This window comes from Crocodylus porosus, unplaced genomic scaffold, assembly GCF_001723895.1.
Source record: "Crocodylus porosus isolate Cpor-Errol unplaced genomic scaffold, CroPor_comp1, whole genome shotgun sequence".
Classification (NCBI taxonomy): Eukaryota; Metazoa; Chordata; order Crocodylia; family Crocodylidae; genus Crocodylus; species Crocodylus porosus.
In genome coordinates this window covers 45,981,931-46,004,680 of record NW_017728918.1, presented here as the reverse complement: position 1 = coordinate 46,004,680, position 22,750 = coordinate 45,981,931, and the positions used below count along the sequence as shown (strand labels likewise).

Genomic DNA, 22,750 nt, shown 5'->3' with positions numbered 1-22,750 from the left:
GCAATAAAAACGAGGTATGCCTGTACATATTCTGCCAGGTGGTAAAGGCCTTTTGATAATCAGGCTGAAGTATTGCTTGAAAGATTGCTTTTTTTCAGGAGTTGACTATTACAGTACCAAAATCAAAATAAATAAACTTGAATCCCCTCTCTGTAAGTTAATTTAATAAGAGATGCAGATACTACTTCAGTGGCTATGCTGGGAAGTTGGTGACATCAGTCACTGAGCCTCAGAAAGCAAATGGACAAGTAAGTAAATATATGCCATTGTTTCAGTCCAGTTGACTTGCTTTGGAATCCTACAAAAAGAATAGGGATCTTTGAGAGTACAGTACAAAAAAACCCTCCTCGTGTTTTCCAAAGTACTTTGGAGAATATGATCTCATGTACTCTGTAAAGATTACACCATCTAGCCTTTTCTATACATCGTTCTCCATCACAATAATACTGGAGTAATTTGTAAGTTTTTAGTGTACAGATTCTCCACGCAACCTCATGAGGTAGGAAAGAGTTGTTATTCCTGTTTTGCTGATGGGGTATCTGTTGGGGTATCTTATCGGGTATCTGTGGGATACTGAAAAGAACAAAAGATTTGCTTTTGTAGCACAATTGTTCTGTAGTGGAACAGGAAATTGTACCTGCAGTTCCTTGGCCTCCTGCTAGTATCCTAAGCATAGAGTGGATTTTTTCCTGGAGTTTCTCCAGACAAAATTTTCCGCTGCCCTATTTTTAATGTTTATGAGATATTGTACCTAGATAGCAAATTACAGAAAATGTCTTTCTACTCTGTGATATTCAACCGCAATTGATCATGCCCATGATTTCATGCTAGTGTAATGTAACGGTGTCATATTCTGTGATGATAATGCAGAGGTTTTTTCTGTTGATTCATCCTTGCAACCAGACCAGATATATTTAGTAGCTTTCGCTCTGTAGTAAAAAAATTTGTTTCTCTGGAGTAAAGGGAGCTAATGTGAGGGGCAATGAAACCCTTCAAAGAACAATCCCATCAACAGGCAAGCTCTAGAGAAAACAGGAGATGAGCCTTGTGCTTTGTTGTTATTTAAATTGATAAGGAAAGTAAACCCCAGGAGGGAAGTACGTTTGAATAATCTTTTGTCTTGGAACTGTGCTACTAAGTAGCACAAAGCTGTGGAAATTGTTTTCATTCATCAGTGGCAAAAAGGAGTTTATCCTCTCGGGTGGATTCGTGGGATCAAGTACAAGTAATTTTTTTCAGAAATTTCCAGTCATACAATTTTGGGCACATATGATCAGATGAGAGGCAAAATGAAGTTGATGACACTTGCCAGCTTACCTACGCAGGAGCAAATTGAGAACCATTCTTTAATAATTAAGGCGATTCAATGAACACAGCAGTAGCAGCCTCGATAAATGACTGAAATGCCTTTTCTGGGCGTGTACATGCCAGATCTTGGCAATTGCCAAACACTCGCTATTTAAAGTGGTAACAGTTGATTGAAGGACTTGGAAGAGAGAATTGAGAAAACACAAGACTGCAATATGAGAATCTTGCATAGACTTATATATAAAGGGTGCATTTATAAAAGTCCTCTTTTTGGTGGGAGTTCTTCATGCTTTTTTTCCTTATCACTATATTAGCTGCTATTTTAAATATTTTGAGTGAAGTAGTACTTAGGTTTCCAGGTGGTCCAATACGAGGGAATTGCTTTTTGACTTCTCCTTTCTCTCTCTCTGAAATAGGGGGCTTGCAGTTTTGTAATCATTTGTGTACTATTATTGATTTCATAGATTTCATAGACATTTGGGCTGGAAGGGACCCTGGAGGATCATCGAGTCCAGCCCCCTGCCCAGGGGTAGGAAGTCAGCAGGGATCATAAGATCCCAGCAAGATAAACATCCAAAAGTGTCTTGGAGGTGTTCCAAGTAGGTGCTTGAACCAGCTCCGGAGGCAGTCTGTTCTAAACCTTGGAGGCTTGGACAGTAAAAAAGTTCTTCCTTATGTCCAGCCTGAAATGGTCGCAGAGGAGTTTGTGACCATTTGATCTTGTCATCCCTTGGGGCACTCTGGTGAACAAACATACTGGTGAGCACCCCGATAAACTTATAGGTGGCCATCAGATCGCCCCTGAGCCTGCGCTTTTCCAGGCTAAAGAATCCCATGGCTCTCAGCCTTTCATCATAAGGTCTGTTTTCCTGACCTCTGATCATGCATGTGGCTCTCTGCACTCTCTCTCAAGCTGCTCCACATCCTTTTTGACTTGTGGAGCCCAAAACTGGACACAGTACTCCAGCTGCAGCCTCACCAACTGAGATTCTGTTATATGGTGTTTCTACTCTGTGATATTCAACTGCAGTTGATTAAGCCCATGATTTCATGCTAGTGTAATGTAACAGTGTCATATTCTGTGATGATAATGCACTTGTTTATAGACAAGTGAAATATTAGGTCTTTGCCTCAAGTCTTTAAACTAGCTCCAAATGAAGGGATAGCTATGAACGAACAGTGTGGGGACAGGCAGTGGAGAAAATGACTTGACTGAACAATACCAGCATAAGAGTAGGGCTGGGCACCTGGGGCAAAGAGCAAGGGGCAACTTCTGATTGTCACACACAGTTGCTGGCAGCAGCAGCAGCAGCTTTTTTTTTCAATCCCTTTCCTCCCTCCCCCACAAATTTGGCGCCCTGGGGTTTTTGTCCTTATTGCTTCTCACCTCCTCTTCCCTCCCTCTGCCAGTTATGCCACTGAACAGTACATTTAAAATGCTACTTAGGTTGTTTTTAGTAATAAGAAGTGAGCCTAAATCAGATGTTACATTTTTCATATTTTGTGCTCTGGGTTTTAGCATTCATTTTTGTATATAGTGCTTTGCTTGGTAAGATAGACCCTTGGTAAGGTAGGGCTTTTTACACGTGCTCTGAGAGGTGGTGGGGGTGCTTCAATTAGAGCAGCTTTGAGCTCTGACCCTCACATCCAGATTACCACTATTCCCCTCTTATCCTGCGTTACTGTCTGTTGACAGAAGACGTTATTCCACATCCCGCTAATTATTATTTAAACACTGAGACCTTTTTGCTTAACTTGATTTAAGATTTCCTCCTTTGTTCACTTCTTGTAAAAAGAAGTAACGTGGTGCTGTTTCCAAGGAAAGTTGCTGCAAACCTCTGGGATTTGTACCCAACCTGTGTTGATATAGGAATGCAATGAAGGAGGGGTAAACAAGAAACTTTGTGTATTTTGACTTCAGAAGCCAGGAGGAAGAGCTCATCTAATGAGAGATGACGGAGGTTGTAGGAGACAGACTGTTATTTTGAAGCTCCAAGAGCTCCCCTTGTGCTGCAAGAACAGCAGAGTTGAGAACAATAACATTATATTAAAAAGTACAAAATAGTAACCTTTGGAAATTTGGAACGCAAAGCAATAGCTGGAGCAGAGTACGTCAACTGTTAGTAAATCCAGGCCCAGAGCAGAGAACTGAATTGCCAGATCAGCTAGTTACATTGTGAAAATGTAATGCATTTACCCCATGTTGTTGGATTTTGGGTTTTTCTTATTTGTTATTTTGTTTGGTTTTTGTTTGGGTTGGGTTTTTTTTTGGAAAACAACAAAAAGAATTGGCTGATGTCTTCATCTTCCCTGACAAATGCAGCATTTGTATGGACTTGTTATTGCAGTTCTCAGTTTTGAATGACTAAGCTGTTGAATATTTTATAAGGATTTATTTTCATCAAGGTTCGAAAGCACTTTGAAAATGTCTTGTGATTCTGTGTTTTCCCTTAATGCTTTTCTCAAAAGAACACTTCATTTCAGAAAGTAGCTGTTAACCCTTGCTAATATGGGCTTGATCCTGCAGCGTTTAACCAATCAACAGTCCTTTGACCTGGGGGGGGGTGGGGTTTGGATGTATAGGGATTGCCATAGCAGCCCCCACTGCATTTGTTTTCAGAAATCAGTTTTTAGTTCATCTACAGAACCTCACAACATTTCGAATTTGGTGTATGAATTCCAATTCAGTTTCAGTGCTTAATGACTAATGCAGTACAAAATATAATTTTCTACTATTGGTAAAATATACAGGTGTTGGTCTTTATGTGGATTACAGTGGTGGTACTTTATTAAGGTAATCTCTCATCATTGCAGAATCCAGGTGATTATTTTTATATGTTTTCTATACAATGTGTTTTGGATTTTCATTTGTTTAGATTCAAGGTTATTCATTTTAAAATAACACATGGCAATAAATATGATCTCAATACTTTGTAGTTATGGTAAGTTCAGTTGAATCACGATATCAGATAGGTTAAATATTTTCAATGCAAGGAGTTGATACACAAGGCTATGCACCAAAAATGTCCTAAAACTGAAGAAATGAAATAATGGAGGCATAATTGACTCCAAGATGAACATGGGCCGGCAGTGTGGGGAGGCAGTCAGGAAGGCCAACCGTACCTTGTCATGCATCCACAGATGTATCTTGAGCAGGTCCAAAGAGGTGATCCTCCCCCTCTATGTGGCACTGGTCAGGCCGCAGCTGCAGTACTGCGTCCAGTTCTGGGCGCTGCACTGCAAAAGGGATGTGGACAGTATGGAGAGGGTCCAGAGGAGGCCACTCGCATGATCAGGGGACAGCAGGGCAGGCCCTATGAGGAGAGGCTACGGGACCTGAACTTGTTCAGCCTCCAGAAGAGAAGGCTGAGGGGGGATCTAGTGGCCTGTTATAAACTAGTCAGGGGGGACCAGCAGGCATTGGGGGAGTCACTATTCCCCTGTGCACTGCCAGGAGTGACCAGGAATAACAGTCACAAGCTAGCAGAGGGTAGATTTAGGCTAGATATCAGGAGGTGCTACTTCACGGACAGGGCGGCTAGGGTCTGGAACCAGCTTCCAGGAGAAGTGGTGCTGGCTCCTACCCTGGGGGTGTTTAAGAGGAGGTTGGATGAACATCTTGCTTGGGTCATTTGACCCCAGTATTATTTCCTGCCATGGCAGGGGGTCGGACTAGATGATCTACTCAGGTCCTTTCTGACCCTAGAAACTATGAAACTATGAAATGGTATTATAGCTGTGATGATCCAGGAATTATACTACAGGTGAGGATTTTTTTGAGTGATAACTTTTATTGGATCAATGGTATATTTGATAAGCTTTCAGTGCAAAGCAATCTTCTTCAGACCTGAGGAAGAAAGCAAGCACAGCAATGTTTAAGAACCCTGAGTGAAGCTGTGAAATTGGAGGGGGGAGAAATTCAGAGGTAGCAGACAAAGGCTGCATACACACATTTAAATAATCTGGGGAGAATTCTGCCAAGTTTGTATTCCACATAGAGAAACTTACCCAGAGTTGCATGTACAGACATTTGAATGTTGAGGCCATGAACAGTGGATTGCTTGTAGTGCTGACACTGCTCAGCCCAAGGTATATAGCTCTGCATGCTCTGCAGCCTTCCTTAGTCTGTTTGGCAACAGATACCAGTAGTACATAGGGTAGCCCTGATTGGCTGATCCAGACTGCCCATGGTCAGCCTGTGTTTTCTTGTAGCACAACGTGGGGTTTGAGAAGGGAGCTTTTTGTGCTCCCTGCAGGAGTGGTATAGTTCAGCAGATGACACATTGTCTCCCTGGGGGAGGGACAGGAGGAATGATGGAGGGCTAAATGAGGAGATAAGCCATGGCATGTACAGATATTTGCTGTCACAGGAGAAACTCTTCTGGGAGTGATTTCCCTCTGTTTGTTCCCTGGTTATTTTTCTCTTGGAGCAGCCATATTTTTTTTATCATGGGAGAAAAAGCCCTAACCATCTGTATGCTCATGGTTTCTCCTGGGAGATATGTGATTCTCCCAGGAGAAACTGTATGTCTATTTGAGGTGTTTAACAATCAGCAGAAGAAAAATAGCTTAATTACTGGGAGACATGAAACAAGGCATTACAGGTAGATGTGACAAAACCTGTTATTAACATTGCTCCACACTTTACTTTGTAAGGCCTCAGTTTCAGTTGTTCATAATTTTGCCAAATTTCAATTTTACATGCATGGTGTTAGTCTCATAGGAATTTGTTTTTTCCCAATGAAAATGGTTTGGCTGTTTCTGAGAAAAAGGACAAAGAAAATGTACTATCTTGCTGTGTTAAAATGTTGGTGAGTCTGTATTTGAAAAGTTCAAGTCCCCATTCTTTGGTGCGTTGACTTGAAATTTTGGAGGGGAATGGTGGTTGTTTCAGGAATATGTCACATGCTTTCCCCATGCGAGTCCATCCAACCCCTTCAGAAATCATGGTTCTCAACCACTTATTAAAATTTTTCTTATTTTCTCAGCCAAAAGTTCTGAAAGTCTTTTTATGCTGACCACGTTCTATCCTCTCTCAGCTCCTAATGTGACTACATTGCTCATGGTGAAAGGAGCTGAGGAGTTGGACAGGAAGGAAGATGGATTGGCCAGGAAATGGACTGGGTGAACCAGGAGACTGGGGATGAGAAGTTTTTTTGAGGGGAGGGAGACTGGGACTAGTTGGGCCAGACAACCAAGACTGGTCAGGAGGGGGTGAGACTGTGCTTGGAGTGAGGGAAATGAGAACTGGATAACAATACTGGAGGGGGAGACTAATATTGGCTGTACAAAGACAATAAGGTGAAAAGTGTGAGCAGTGGAGACTGGAATTGAGTCTGCCAGAAGACTGGAATTAGAACCATGGATAGAGAAAGGATTAGGACAAGGACAGGGAAAAAAGCAGAACTCCCAAGTCTCAACTTTCCTTTGCTGTCATATACCTCTGACACTTGTGAAGTGTGTCTCATATCCTTTAGTGCTGGTTTGCACCGAAAGTAATAAACTACTGTTGCTATCAGTATCTTCATTAGCTCAAACCCACAGGCCTATATGCCAGAGGTCAAACTTTCAGTCCTACTGATGACCTTTGTGACTGTCAGGATGATGCCTTAGAGGATCATAGGAAAGTTGGTCTGTAAGGGACCTTATGAGGTCATCTAGTCCACCCCCCTGCTCAAAGCAGGATCATTTTGATTAAACCGTCCCAGCCAACTGTCCCTTTAGGTAGCCTGTTAGGTAGCTTGACCCCCCTCATAGTGAGAGAGTTCCTCCTAGTCTCCAAAATAAATTTCCCTTGCTGAAGATTGAAGCCATTGCTCCTAGTTCTGTCCCCTATGGCTGCAGAGAAAAACCCTTCTCCATCCTTTCTGTATTTGAGGATCGGTATGAAATCCCTCTCAGTCAATCTTCTCTTCTCTAGGCTAAATAACCGTAGTTCTGTCAGACTTTCTTTGTAAGTCTTGTATTTGAGAGCCCCAATCATTCTTGTTGCTTTGCTTGGGAAATGTCTGTGTGTTAAGTTTGCCTTCTGAAAAAAGAAAAAATTAAGGAAATTAAATATTAAAATATAATCTTAAAATAACATTAATGTCATAATTAAAAACTCAAAAGTTAGAAGATACCAAAATTAAGTTTGCCTGTCTGACATGATGCACGGGTTGGATCTGCTTTAGCAGTGTATCTGGGTTGTTAGTAAAGGGAGCTGTTTTCTGTTGGTTCCCTGCTTCATTTGTAGCAGAAGTTGAAAAGTATGCAGGGAATGAGGCACGGAGTTACAGAAATGAAAAAGAATCATAGCCTGGAGAACTGGATTTTGTTTCTGTTTCTTCTGCAGAACTGCTGTGTAATGCCAAGCAAGATGTGTAAGCCACCCTTTTCGTTGGTGATAACTGACCACATATTCCTGATTTTCTCGGTGCCAGCTTGAGACCCTAGGGTTGGATTTGGTTAAGGTCTGAATGCTTACATTTCTGGCATATGTAGCCAGTGAGAATTATATTTTAACATATAAAAGACTACACAATGCTAAATATTTAGAAAAAGTGATGTTTTGAAATGGGCATCCAAAATTAATTTGTTCCTTAATGTCTTCATTGTCTCCCCCCCCAGAGGAACACTTCCCTGTCTATCAAATGGGGATGATACCACCTTCTCACCCCCTGCACATGGTTGTGAAGATAAATTATGTTTTATGAAATAGTGGATTGTTAGGGTGCCGCAGAAAATCCCACTAGGCAATTAATAACTTTTGGGTAACTTCGGATACAGCCTTTGAATAGCATGCAGTAAATAGGGCCTAAGGCAGGGGTGGGCAAAATATAGCCCACAGTTTGGATCTGGCCCATCAGCTGATTGAATTTGGCCTGCAGGCAGGCACCCATGAATTAATTGTATCTGGCCTGGCCTGCAGCTGCCCCTGCTGTGCTCCACAGGGGCCGAGTCCCCCACATTCTTGCCCGGGGCAGTGTGTGCTGTGCTCCCAGCCTCCCCCTCTGGAGGGGCCTAGCCCTGTCACTACAGCCACGCAGGGAACTGCTGGACTCCCCTGGCCACCGGCGACGACTCCTCCGGTCCTTGCTGTGGCACTCAGGGCAACAGGTAGGGAGGGGAAGCTGTGGCATTGAGGGGAGTGGGATGGCGGGGTGGGCTCTGCCTGCAGCTTGCTTTGGTTCTGCTTGTCCATGGTTGGATGGGGGAGCACGTGGAAGGAGGGTGGCACGTGAAGGAGCTCGGCTTCATCACAAAGCCCTGCCGTGGAGGTGCAGGACAGGCAAGTGAGCTGCGAGCAGAAGCAGGAGCCAGTGTGGGCTTGGCTGTAGCCCCATCAGGCGGGGTGGGACACAGGCCAAGAGAGCTGGCAGCATCAGGCTTGGCTGTCCCCCTCCCCCCTGCCATCCCCTTTCCCTTGTCCTATGGGCTTTCCTGGCTGCCCATGGTGGCACCTGCTTTCCTGCCCCTTTGCACTATGCTGTGAGCCAGCTCTGATTCCCTCCCCCACTGCCTGGGGAGGGTCTAGGTTCAGTTACATCAGAGAGCATGCAGGGGGAAGCCCCCCACATGTACACATCCACACCCCAACCACACACCCCACACGCCACCGTACCCCCACATTCCCCTCCACAAATCCAACCCCCACCATACCTACCCTTGCCCCACACACAGACCCTACCCTTCCCCTCCTACAATATACAAGAATGAGACTTCTGTTTTGTATTATGCAATATACACTAGACAAATGTACACAAATCAGGACAGAAATATTTTTTTGAAATAAAATATGTTATAGTAGATGTTTGATTTTTATTTATGATTTTTTTTCCTTGGTTCCAAGATGACACTTTCCCTCCCAAAAGGACCACTTCTGGGGAAAGGGAGGGAGGGATATTTGGTAGCAAAGGTCAGGGGTTTGCAAGAGGCAGGACTTATGGTCCCAAGATGACCAGGGGGTGGGGCACCTGTCAAGGCAGGGGACTACCTTTGCAGCCTTTGACAGCTCAGCAAAACTCATTAAGTGGCCCTCCAGATGAAATAATTGCCCACCCTTGGGCTAGGGCCAGACCTTAAGATAAGGGATAAAGCAAAGCTGTGCATAGTTGGTCATTAGGTGAACATCACCTATCCTGAATGCTAACAGAAGGTTCCTGTGGGGGGAAAAAGTATGTAATTAAGAACGATATTACAAAGCATATGCACAAGGGTGAAAGTATACATTAGGGTTGCACATTCTTTTGCAGTTGCTTGGAAGAGTGCAGAAGATCCTGTCCTGTCCCCTATTTGAGCATTTGTATGGGTAAGCATAAGTTAGTGCAGAAGCAGAATGATTTAGTAATGCAAGACTCTGACTAGGAAGTGGTTGGGGTTTCTTCTGCAAATCTGTTACTGGTGGGGAAGCATAGATTTGAATCTCTCCCCCTTTAGCATGATGAAAGATGCAGAAATTCTGCCGCTTGTGCTGACAATGAGGGGACATACCCTTCACCTTGAGAATGTAAGATTGATTGTGCCTATTTTCCTCTGATTGCTGAACTTATGTTCTGCTTGCTCTTCCAGGCTCCTGTCCTCAGATGCAGCTGTGCAAGCTGACTTAAACTGCTTTAAGTCACAGAAGTACTAATACCTTAAAATTTGCTTTATGTCAGGAGAGTCCTGCTCATGATGACATTTCAGGATGCATCAGAACGCTGTGGGAGGTGATCTTGCCTGGCAAAGCAGCCTCTGGAAGGGTTGTTGTAACTTGCAGAGGGTGGAGTCGGTTGATGGGTGGAACGGTTATATAAAGCTGCTCTTTGTATACAGGGATCTGAGCTTTTGAGTCTGTCAGCATTAAATGAGCCAAGAGGAATGCATCTTTGCCTCAACAACAATTAAGTTTTTGAACAAATCTCCATATCTGAAATCTCTCCAGAATACCAGTGTACTGTAGACTGAGCTAATTAAGGTGGCTGTTGCTTTGGTCATTCAACAGAAATTTTTCTTAGAGTTTGAGAGAAACTCTAAGAAACCTTCCAGGTGAACAAGATGATCAATTCCTTATGCGTGTTTATCAACTGGATGTAGAAAAGTTTGCTTACCAGAGTTGGTGAATTTGCAGTAACTCCATTTGATTAATAATTCACTAGTTTATATTATGGTAACATTCACAGTCTTCTGCATGTAGGAAGATTGTGTCCCTGCTTTGTGAGCTCACAACTTGAATTCTTAGATGTAATCATGTTTCTGAAGTTGAAAGCAGAAAGGTTGTATTTAATCTAATGGTGCTGTTGTGAATCAATTGCAGAGGGTTTATATTTGTCTACTGTAGCAGCCAACTGGATGAATGTTTGCTCATGTTTGTTAAAAAAGGGGAGTTGCTACCAGCCTGTCAGGAAGCTTTTCAGTCGTTACTGATTTCTTCCTCTCAAAGAAAACACCTGAGACTTTTGAAGTTTGCAAGTGAAGAGTTTTGGCAAAGAAGTTTCCTAAAGAATGATGGGGCAGCTCCTAAAAGCTGGAGAGGAGTGGAATACAAAGCTGGTGGAGCTAATGTGCTGCATGGGTCAGTAGTACAGTAAATGCTGTAGTTTCCATGTTTCGGACTACTTTTAAGTTTGCATAGGAAAGGAAGTTGAAAGACCTGCATTTGGAGCTTAACAGTTCTTACGCTTGTAAGCCCCTTAGGAAACAGGCAGTGCAAATGCTGACACTCCTAAGCTTACGTACAATTATTAGATTTCATTGCGTAGCTTTGTTTTTCTATCACAATGATTACAGTTCCAGAGATCAGGCATGTGAAATATATTTGCAGTGAATTTTTATCCTAATATGCTTTTCCATTTCTGAAGGCATTGGTCTCTATCTTTTATCAAAACTGTATTAAAGTTGTTTGTTTCTGTCTTTTACATGTCTGTAGCTGGCACCTTTTTTGCCACATACTTTTTTTGTGTATATCACAGATAATTGACACTTCTTTATGGGATTGTTCTTTGACCCTTGGGAATTGTATGATGTTGAAATTAATATTGTAATTGAAAATGGACTAAAACTTAATTGATACAATAGATGCTAATAAGATATAAACATTTTTGTTAGTGGTGGAACCGTTGCCCAAAGTGTATACTTTTGTGGTAGGCATAATTGTTTGGTGTCACAATAATACTGTGTAGATACAGTATAGGCTTGAAAGCTGGAATAATTTGGGAAGCTTATATTACTTTAAAATATCTATCCATAAAGAAACTGAAAATATTTCCCAGGTTTCTTTTTAGTTTGAATCCTTCAGATTTTCTATACTCCTCATTTTCGAAGCCAGAACTTCTTGCTTATTATGGTAAACAGCTGAGACCAGGAATGCTGATATGCTGAGTGAAGGTTATAGCAAATTTTCTGTGGGAATAGACCAATTTGCTAAGTTTTCTATCTCAAATATAGCGCCATTCATTCTGTCACATATTTAAAGAGTTTGTGTTGCATGTTAAGTTCCTGAAAACTTGAGAGATTTGAATGAATGGTACCTGTACACTGCATTCATCCTACATTGCCATCACTACCATAATCTTCCATATTGAACAGTCACTACACACTAAAGAATTTCAATCTGTGAGTGGCTTCTAAGTGGAACATTAGCGTAATGCTTATATACCAGTTCTGCTGCTTTAAACTAATCTCAGGGTCATCTCTTTTTAAATAATGAAATAAAAGGTTCACATTTTCACTTTCGCTTATAACAGCAGCTGGGAAGAAAAATTCACATTATTATCTGGCTGCTTTTCTTTATTCTCTCTAGTATACAGCAAGTGCTCCTTCTGCCCCCTCCAAAATAAGTGAAAGCATAGGGCTCTAGAGCAGGTATTTCTGGAGCCCCAAGACAGGAGATGCTTCTGCAGAATAGATCTGTAGTGTTGCGTATGGAGAGCAGAATCCCTTCATTTTGTGCTGCAGATGCACCCTTTTTCTTAGGCTGGATAGTGTGGGCATGGGCTTATTTAACTTTACATGCCAATATGGTGCTCATGCAGCTATGTAAGTCCCAATTTTGGCACTTAAGCAGCTTGTTTTCTTGTTCTGCATGCAGTATGGAAATGCAGGCATCTCTGTGATGACTAAGCATGCTCTGTAGGCTGCACTCTGTAGAGGCAGGTATGTGGTGCCATATACTTGTATTTGTGTGAGCACAGGTCCTGAATTGCAGCACCCCCCAAAAAACCCCAAACCCATGACTAGCAGGTGCTAGATGCTAGAGGAGGAGTACCTTCCTTCTATGCTTTATCTCAGTAGCTTAGTGGTTAGGGGTACTCACCTGGAAATGACACCCCTAGGTTTTAGGCCTTGGATTCAGCCAGACAGACAGGGTTTGAATCTACATCTCTGGCAGAGTGCTCTAACCATGAGGCCACAATTTAGGTGATAATAAGTCCCAGCTTCAGCCCAAACATAGGTCTCAAATTTCCTACGTGAGTGCTGTAACCACTCAACTATTGTATTAAGAGTGTCTTCCAGTGTCTAATTCCTACTAGTCATTTTTTTGTTTGGCTATAATTTTGGGATTTATGCTCTCCCTGGTATGCTTGCATAGAGCTGCATACCTGTCCAGCCACAGTTTTTCAACATAAAAAGCAGGGAAATAAAATGTTTATATATAACTGAATTTATGTGTAATATATCTGCAAGGGCAATATACAGATCTTTGGCACTGCTGACATTGGTTGCATTGCTTTATTATCAGATGGGTTGGGCTCCCACAAATCTCACTGAAGTCAATGGCTACAACACGACTATTACCCCACATTAAAAAAAGGCAGTATTTGAAGCACTTTGTCTGTCTATATCCTCCGTAGCATAACTATGGAAGACAGATTGTGCCACACTGAGTATATATGGTATAGTACTGGGGAGACTCTAGTAGGAGTGCATGTGCTCTGCAGCTCCTGAAGAGGAAGTAATCTTGTGGCTGGCGCACACTGGTGCGAAGGAGGGCAGAAAACTTTTTTTACTTACCTAATGTGTAAGAGGCCATTGTCCTCTTGACACAACAGAAATCTCAGGTTTGTACATACATATGCAGGGGCTTAGAGGAAGGCCTGGCATCCTTCTCCATTTTGCAGGTGTTCCCTGGGCCTTATTCTTTAATTTATTGTAATTGTATATGACTGAAACCAATATTGGATTTCTGTTTGGATTTTAATATGATTTTGTATCGGGTAAGTTTAGACTTTGCAGCGATGGATTTTTCACTTCATCCTTAGATGGAGAGTATCTATACTGATCAGTGATATCATTGATATGGAAGACCTCAAATATTTAAAATGAGGGTTTAATAATTTTCTAATTATATATGTATTTAGGAATCCCACACCTTTTTCCCTCCTTCCTTTGTAGCTTCATTCAAAAGATAGTGTTTATTGAACATGTGTGGAAAGTGCCTATAGAAGCTTTCCAACTAGTGCAGGGGCCACTTACCCCGCTTACCCAGTTTTGGCAAGCTGTTGAGGGCTGCATGGGTAGCCCCACCCCTTAACAGGTGCCCTGCCCTATGGTCACCATCTTGGGACCGATGTCCCAATGTTTTGGGACCAGTGTCCCAGGGCCAGTACCAGTGGGGCTCAGAGCAGGGTGCAGGTTGGCAGGAGTCTGTGGAGTTGGGCTGGGCTGCACCAGCAGGGACAGGGGGAGCTGGCCCAGCTCCATAGAGCCCCTTCCAGCTGGGACCCTGTACCCCTGCTGCCCTGCTCTGGACCCTGCTGCTGCTGGCCCCAGGACACACTGGTGTGGGTCCTGTGCTCCCTCTGGTTCCCCGCCCGCTCACTCCCAGTGCCACCCCAAACCCACGGTATGGGTGGGGGGCAGCATGCAGCCTGACCTCCTGCTCACTGGCAGGAAGGAGCTGGTCCTGAGCATGGGGAAAAGTGACCCTTCCCCTGCCCAATGGCCAGTGCTCCCTGCTGGAGCTGCTTGCAGCCAGCACGGGGCTGTCTGGAGCAGGCATGGGGAGCCCCATGTGGGCTGTGAGCGACTGCAGTGTGGGGCGCTGACCACAGGGTGGGTGAGGGGCTGGTTTTCCCTCACTCAGCACCAGCTTTTAACCCGCCCCTGCTGCCAGCTTGGGCCCCTTGCTGGCTCTAGGCTCACCCATCGGGACTACGCTGCAGTGGCAGCAGCTGTGACCTCCCCCTTCCCCCCCCCGCTTACCGTGCTGGTCAGCACACGCTGGTCAGCACAGAGGCGGTGGTGGCAAACGCTAGCCGGCGTGGCATGTGAGGGCATGGCCGCAGCTGCTGCTACTGCATGCATCCCCGCCGGGTGAGTCTGGAGCCGGTGGCAGCAGGAGTGGTTACAAGCTGGTGCTGAGCTCAGGAAAAGTGGCCCCTCGCCCGCCCCGTGGCCAGCACCCTGTGCTGCAGCTGCTTGCAGCCAGTGTGGGGCTGTCTGTGCCTGCTCAGGACAGCCCCACGCAGGCTGCAAGCGGCTGTAGCAGGGAGCACTGGGGCGGGGGAGGGGCCGCTTTTCCCTGCACTTAGCTTTTCCCCAGGGTCCTTTCCTGTCCTTCCCCCACCCCCCCCTTTTATCTGAGTTTACAGCGTGGGGTAGCCGCATGGTCCCAGACCAGAAGCCCTCCAGCTGGGGGGCTGGGGCTGGGTGGGCCCTGCTGTTGCAGGAGCCTGCCGGGGCTTCCCCTGGGTCCTACTGCCCTTGCCTCCTGTCATTTTGGATGGGAACCAAGTACAGATAAATATTAATTTCCTAAATTTTTTCAGGGGCCCTGCAGGCTGGATAGAATGGCCTCACAGACCAGATCCAGCCTGCAGGCCATATTTTGCCTACCCCTGAATTAGTGGCAACATCCATTCTTACCCTGGTTTATGCTGTTATATTCTATCAGTTCTGTTGGTAAAAAAGTTTAGTAAATAAGTAGATTTTAAAGGTGTATTTACAGCTTATACTAAATCCCTCTTGATTCTTGTGGTCTTGAGAATGGCAGCATCAAAATTCTTGTCCTGGGGAGTGACCTTTATACTCTCATTGCACTTTGAAACCTAAAGTGCTTCTGTTCCATGCAGAGGGGCTCTGCTGAGATTTTCTATAAAGTAGAAGAAGTTTTAATATGACTTGGCCTCGCCAAGTGTTTTATCTTAAGATGATGTTTTGAGTAAACTTCAATGCATAAAAATACTTCTACCAGTACTTTTTCTGTTACTTTATTTGTCTCTCTTACAGATTTATTTCTCATTCAAACATTACCTGGACATTTATTTATTATTAATAAAATGAACTATATAGATCTTTTTGCAGTGCTGAGTTGTTTTCAGATGTATTAAACATTCTTTTTTCTTTGTCTGTCTCCCCCAGATGAACGGGACAAAGTACAAAAGAAAACGTTCACAAAGTGGATAAATCAGCACCTCATGAAGGTCAGTTTACATTTCTATCACATTGGTGACATGGCATATTACCTTGCTGGGTTGTGTATTTTACTAAATATGTGACTTAAGAGCCGTATAACATTGCTGAGAGCAAGCTCACGATCTTCAAGACAAAGATTTTGAGCTTAAGGGGGTTATAGGCATGCCTATGTTTTGGGGAAATGAGGAAAATGAAGAATATTGCTACTAACCTTTTCAGTACAGGTCAGTGCCATTGCCCTAGAACATCTCAAACTCCAAGGTGATTTATTTGGATGCTTATCTGAAATTAAAATGATTCATTTTCCTTTGGAAAAGGAACTATGTTATTCTGTAACCTTGAAAAGGATGAACCTGAATCAGTCTAGTGGCATCAGTGTGCTATTTGTGAAGCAGAAATAAATAATTTCTCAAGATAAAAATCACTTTCTAGTATTATTCCATTGAATGGCAGTGAACTTAGCTCCAGGTGTAGAGTACATCATTTTAGTGACATGTGAAGCTTTTAGTCAACAGACAGCCGAAGGCTGTCAGTTCACCTTCACCACATGGCCTTAAGCTCTAAATTTAATCCACTGCTTCAGTGCCAGCTGTCTAGCCCAGATATTTGTCTGAAGAAGGACTGCACGATCGTTTCATATGTTCCTTTCTAGTACATGGACCTATAAGTGACCTATAAGTGACATTAAATTAAAGAATTCACCTATAAGTGACATTAAATTAAAGAATTCACCTATAAGTGACATTAAATTAAAATGTATTGGCTTTTTCTATTACTATATTTGTGTCTCTTACAGATTGTCCTGTCTGAGGTTTAATTAACTGCTCTGATGTTCAAATGCCACTGCAAAAGTTTGTTTATGAGAAAAATGCTATTTAATTATTTCTTTACTCTTAGCTATAGCTGCTAGAGCAATGCGAAATTTTGGCAGCCATTTCATTTCAGAGGTGTTTCAGGCCATTTTGGCACCCAAAACACCAAATCCAAATCAAAACAGAAGGCTCCAAAACAGCTTCGAAACTAATTGGAAGGTTCCAAAACGTTTTGGAGAATTTCGGCGTTTCGGAGCTGGGTTTGCAGGGAAGCAAAAACTAAGAGGAGGGAGGGGAAAGACGGGTGGGGGGATGGGGGGAGGACTGTTTTGATATTGACATCTAGCTCCCAGTTTGATTCCCCAGCTCTCTGATTGCTTCCCCCAGTCACTGATCATTTCCCCAGCTCTTCCCAGCTGGTGCAGGCCCCTGATCTGCGCACAGGTTTTCAGCAGGCTGCTTCTGCAGGAGCCTGTGGGCCTCGGGAAGAGCTGAGGGAATGATTAGAGAGCTGGGGAATTGGACTGTCAGTGGGCTGGGGAATTGGTCTGGGGGCTGGCGAATCCCTGCCACAAGCCCTGGCTCCACATTGTCGGGGCAGCGTGGAGTGGGCAGCAGTGGCAAGGAGACCTGCGGAGCCAAGTCGCATGGCAGGAACCAAGAGGCTTGTTCACCGCTCTGCGCTGCTTCCCTGCCCCGCAACCCGGCATAACTGGGATAAGAGATCCACATGGGGGTCTCCTTACCTGCACAGCGGGCAGTGGCCCTTCCTCTCCCCTGGACGAGCAACCCACAGCCCCATCCTGCTCCCTGCTGGGACCCTGCAGCCCCTGGCACTAAGGCCTGCCTGGCTGGGTAGGGCTGTGCAAAGCTTCCCTGTGGATGCAGGAAGAGCAGTGGATGTGATATAATTTGAGTTTAGCGAGACTTTTCACACCATCTCCCACAACATTCTTGGAAGCAAGCTAAGGAAGTTTGGTGAAGGGACTGTAAATTGGGTAGAAAGTTGGCTGGATTGTCAGACTCAACGGGTATTAATTAATGGCTCAGTGCCTAGTTGCCAGTGGGTTTCAAGTGGAGTGCCCTAGGGGTTGTTTCCAGGGCTAGTTTTGTTTGATATCCTCATCATCAACCTGGAAGATAGGATGGAATGCACCCTCAGCAAGATAATACCAAGTTGGGTGGAGTAGTAGATATGCTGGAGGGCAGGGTTAGGATTAAGAGAGACTTCAATAAATTGGAGGATTGGACCAAAAGAAATCTCTTGAGGTCAAGCAAAAAACAAGTGCAAAGTTCTGCACTTCAGACAAAACAATGCCATTACACAATACCAGTACATGCTTAGGACCAACTGGCTAAGCAGCAGCTCTGCAGAAGAAGACCTGTGGGTTACAGTGGACAGACACTAAACTGAATATGAGCCAATGTGTTCCCTTGTTGCCAAGAAGGCTAACAGCGTATTGGGATACATTAGTAGGAATGCTGCCAGCAGATTGAGGGAAATAATTGTTCCCCTCTGTTTGGCACTAGTGTGGCCACATCTGGAGTAGGGCCCCCCACTAGAGAAAGGATGTGGATAAATTGGAGAGTGTCCAGTAGAGGGCAGTGAAAATGGTTAGGGGACTGGGGTACATGACTTATAAGGAGAGGCTGAGGGAACTGGGTTTATTTAGCCTGAGAAGAGAAGACTGAGGGGCAATTTAATAGCAGCCTTCAACTACCTGAAGTGGGGTTCAAAAGCGGATGGGGCTAGACTATTTTCAGTCATGGCAGATGACAGAACAAGGAACAATGGTCTCAAATTGCAGCAAGGGAAGTTTAGGTTAGATATTAGGAAGAATTTTCTCACTAGGAGGGTAGTAAATTCATTCTCCCCTTGTTCTCGGCCTTCATGAGGCTGCAGCTGGAGTACTACGTCCAGTTTTGGGCTCCACAATTCAAAAAGGATGTGGAGAAACTTGAGAGAGTCCAGAGAAGAGCCACACGCATGATCAGAGGTAGGAAAACAGACCTTACGACGACAGGCTGAGAGCCATGGGGCTCTTTAGCCTGGAAAAGCGCAGGCTCAGGGGTGATCTGATGGCCACCTATAAGTTTATCAGGGGTGAGCACCAGGATCTGGGATGACGAGGTCAAACGGTCACAAACTCCTGCAAGACCGTTTCAGGCTGGACATAAGGAAGAATTTCTTTACTGTCCGAGCCCCCAAGGTCTGGAACAGCCTGCCATCGGAGGTGGTTCAAGCACCTACATTGAACACCTTCAAGAGTAAATTGGATGCTTATCTTGCTGGGATCCTATGACCCCAGCTGACTTCCTGCCCTTTGGGTGGGGGGCTGGATTTGATGATCTTTGAGGTCCCTTCCAGCCCTAATGTCTATGAAATCACTGGCCAGAGAGGTTGTAGGATCTCCATCCTTGGAGATTTTTAAGACCCGGCTAGACAAAGCCTTAGCTGGCATGATTTAGTTGAGATGCAGTTCTTTTTGAGCAGGGGTTTGAACTAGATGACCTCGTGAGGTCCCCTCAAACCCTAATTTTCTGTGAGTGTATGATTCTAAATCCTTGGCATAAATCTTGTCCTTGGGAAGAAACTTGTCTTCCACTCTTTTCTTTTAGGTCCTAGCAGCATGGCTCCATTAACAGTTATTCTGTCAGTAGGTTCCTTACCGCAGGTGGGTACAACCCTCAATTGAGCAGCGTGAGGGATAGGTCAGGGAGCAAAAGTTAATATTGGTTATTCCAGTAGTGTCTTCCAGATGGATTACCTTTTGTAGATCTGATAGACCCCAAGGAATCATGCTGTGTATAGCAGCTGCTCCGAGGCTCCCCATCTGCTTTGACAACTTTCACCTTAACTTTGTGAACACTCAAATGGACATATCCACGTGCAGAAGGACTTGTACCAGCTAACAAGCAGCAGGTGTAAGATGCAGTACTGCCACTGTTAGCTTTCTGGATTTTATTATACATGTGATTTTGGAAGAAATATGCCCATCATCCAAACCTCCAGGCAAATTCACATTGTTTTAAGAAATAGTAAGCAATACTGTTACTAAGTAACTGACTGCCAGTAGTCAGCAAGAAGGCAGTCCTTAGATTAACCTCCACTTTTTTTTCCTCTGTGATTTCAGATATTGTTTCCCTTGTTTCAGGGGCACAAATGTTTTTGCACACTAGAGATGCATTTTATAAGATGGGGGTTTTTTTAATTGTGGGAGGAGACAGGAGGACTGGTGACTAAGAGCTCTTTTGTACAACTTTTAAAGCCAAGTTTAAAACCAATTATATATGTATTTACAGTAGTCAACACATAATAGCCAGAAAACAAAAAATAAAATCCTATTCTACAGGATTCTTCTTTACCAAGAGAAAAGATGCTGACAGATCCAAAATGTGTTAGTGGTGTAGAAGTTCACCTACAGGCATGAGCAGATCTAGAATTTTGAAAAGGGCAGTGCAGGTGGTGAGGTGCATCATCATATATAAAACAACAGGTTTTCTTCCGGTTAAAAATAAAACTTAAAGCTTTACTAATATGGTAGGGGCCTAGGGCTGTATCATTCATCTTGAGATTGAAGCAAAAACAAATATAGCTTTATTGGAATGACTTAAAAACAATTTGCAGGGCTGTGAAATAGGAGCTTCATTACTAGGAGCAGCATGGCAGAACAAAGGATAGTTTAAATGGCAGAACATCAAGACTCTGAAAAAGAAGAGAGGCCCATTAACTCCTGTGGGATGACAAGTTTAGAAAAGATCAGGTAGATTATAATGAGCCATAAAGTCACCAGTTATCTAGCCTGCAGGGCCAGAAGGTCAAGCATCACTACACTAATGAAGTGAAGTCTTAGACTTGACTTTACACTTTGCTGTTGTGTTTCCTAGTTAACATTTGGACTATTTTTTAATTATGTATTTCCACCCATTATGCAACTTTTGGCTAAAGGACTCCAGTCTCTTGCTTTTTGAGTCATTTGTTTGTTGGAGAAGGTTTTTTGATTTTTCTAGAGGCACTGGTAAATCACATTATTTGGCTGATGTATACAGGTACATTTGACTTGCCAGAGTGTGTAAATGTGTAAGAACAGTAATTTTATTCCCATATATCTAGGGTGAAGTCTAAGTCCCACTGAAGCCAGTGAAAATGTTCTTGAGTTACTGCTGTCTAAGGAAAATAGAGGAGTCATGGTTGAAGTGTGAAGAGTTGGGTAGGAAAAAGTGATATAGTTGTAGCTTAGAAGGATCAAAGGAATACAGAATCAGATCATATTAGGAAAGGGAAAGTGGGGAAAAGAGTAAAATATTATCTCTGACTCTCCTTTCTGAGCTTTTAAAAATGTTTTAAATAAGCAAATATCCTTCTGAGCTTCAGTGGAAGCAAAGTGGAAGCAAAGATCCTTCTGAGCTTCAGCATCAAAAATAGTGACAGAATCTGTGGAAAAATTGAATTTAGTTCAAGGTTACAAAAATGTGGTTACAATATTAGTTTCAGAGTTCAGCACTCTGAAAAAGACAGATCCATGGCATCAGAAGACCAACGTTTCCCCTCTATAAGAGGCACTTTTCAGGCCTTCCATTTCTATTGGGGGAGTGTTATACAGGCCACCTTTAAATCTTGAAATGTCAGGGAAGGGCTTATTTTGCAGAGCAGTTGAGAGGGGGCTGTCTACCAGTGGCTGGTACATCATGTTCCCAGGGAGTAGCACCATCTGGCTAGCCCACATGCTATTATTGGCAGCAAGCATGTGCTGGGTCCACAGACAACAGCGTGAACTCTGCTCTATGTTTCACCACATTCCTAATAGAATGGGCCCCACTGGCGGGAGACAGGACTTGCCTGCTGGCTTCCCTGCATAGCCTTTTGGAGGGATTTTCCCACAAGTCATTCTGTGAGGCCTTTGTGACAAGAAGGCCTACCTGTGACAAAATGTTTATAAAACTTGCTCTGCAATTTTTTTGTAATAAGCAAAATGTTGCAATATTCAATATTCAAAATCCTATTATTGCGACCTAGTAAAGCACTTATAACAGAAAAGAGTGTGCTGTAGATTGTAGAATTGTTGTATAGTGCTGTAGAGATTGAGTGAATATCTGAAACCTGACTCTGTTAGATTCTGGTGCATATCTCTAAATAGAACTATTAGTGTACGGTCACTTGGATCAGGGATTTTATGAATGACACAGGTATGCATTTATATGAAAAAAGAACCCATTCCAATAGAATGCAATTGTTTCCTTGCTTCAAGTTTGTTCTGTAGGTACACCGTATCTTATCAAAGGACATAACTTTCACCAGCATTTTCTTTTTAACCTTTGAAAAGATAAAACTCTTCATCTTTGGGCCTTACAAATATTTATGCCTGTAGATATTTTTAATGGGTGAGGCTTTCAAAAGCATTGAACACTAGTTTATCTTTGACCACTTTTTAAAAATCTGTATCCTGTAGCATTTCATTTTCAAAACATGTTTTATAAAGTCAAATTTTATTTTCCTTTGTGGGGCAGGGGGAATGGTATGTAAGGTTCCTGGCTATGCAGAAGGGACAGAGGACTTCCCTAACTGAGCAGATGAGGCTGGTCTAGGTAGGGACTGTGTCAAGGTTCTGGCTGACCTGACAGTCCCTGCCACCATCAAGGTTTGTTGCAATTAATGCAGTAATTCATAGTGTTCCCCAGATGACTCTAGCCTAGGCAGGGGACAAGTCCATTTAAAAACCAGTCCTAGGATCAGAAAAGCACACTCAGCTCTCTGTGACTATCCACTTTTGCAGTGCCTGCCACTTCCTTACTGGTTATACCTGAATATTTCACCTTTCTTTTATCTTTTCTCAGTATTCAGGAGGTCCTCTTGCCTTGGCAGCTGGTACAAAGTTTTAGCTCCTCTTAGTTGGTTTATCCATTACGTGGTTCTACTTTTTCTAAAAAGTGTTGTCTGGCCAGAATTTCTCCTTTGAGCCATCCTTTCTGAGGAATGCAGAAGTAAGATCTTGAACAAATCTTATTGATTTGAAAATATATTTGCTTTCTCTTTCATATTTCTTGTAAATTTGCATACTTACCTCGCAGCCCATCCATCCCAGGTTGGATATCCTGATTATTCATTATTTTTTCACTCATAGAATCTCTGATTTATTTAATAAAATCTTACTGGAGGATGACAGATCTTTAAATTATTTGAGAACAGAAAGGATGTTGACTAACTGAGGAGAGGCAGAATATGGGTAGGAGGTTGAGATAATAAAACTGCATTG

General features: G+C 43.4%; 1 protein-coding gene across 13 annotated transcripts in view; it reads left to right on the top strand.

Annotated features, from left to right (window-relative positions):
* The window catches only part of DST (dystonin), a 478,409-nt gene that overhangs the window by 143,633 nt on the left and 312,026 nt on the right, over window positions 1-22,750 (top strand). For 12 of the 13 annotated variants that reach the window (XM_019537571.1, XM_019537570.1, XM_019537564.1 and 9 more), the window contains one exon: window positions 15,631-15,692. In XM_019537571.1, the coding sequence (XP_019393116.1) occupies window positions 15,631-15,692 (62 nt within the window). Of the gene's footprint in view, window positions 1-10,748; window positions 10,844-15,630; window positions 15,693-22,750 lie in introns of those variants that run through there. The other variant, XM_019537572.1, reaches the window with a different exon arrangement.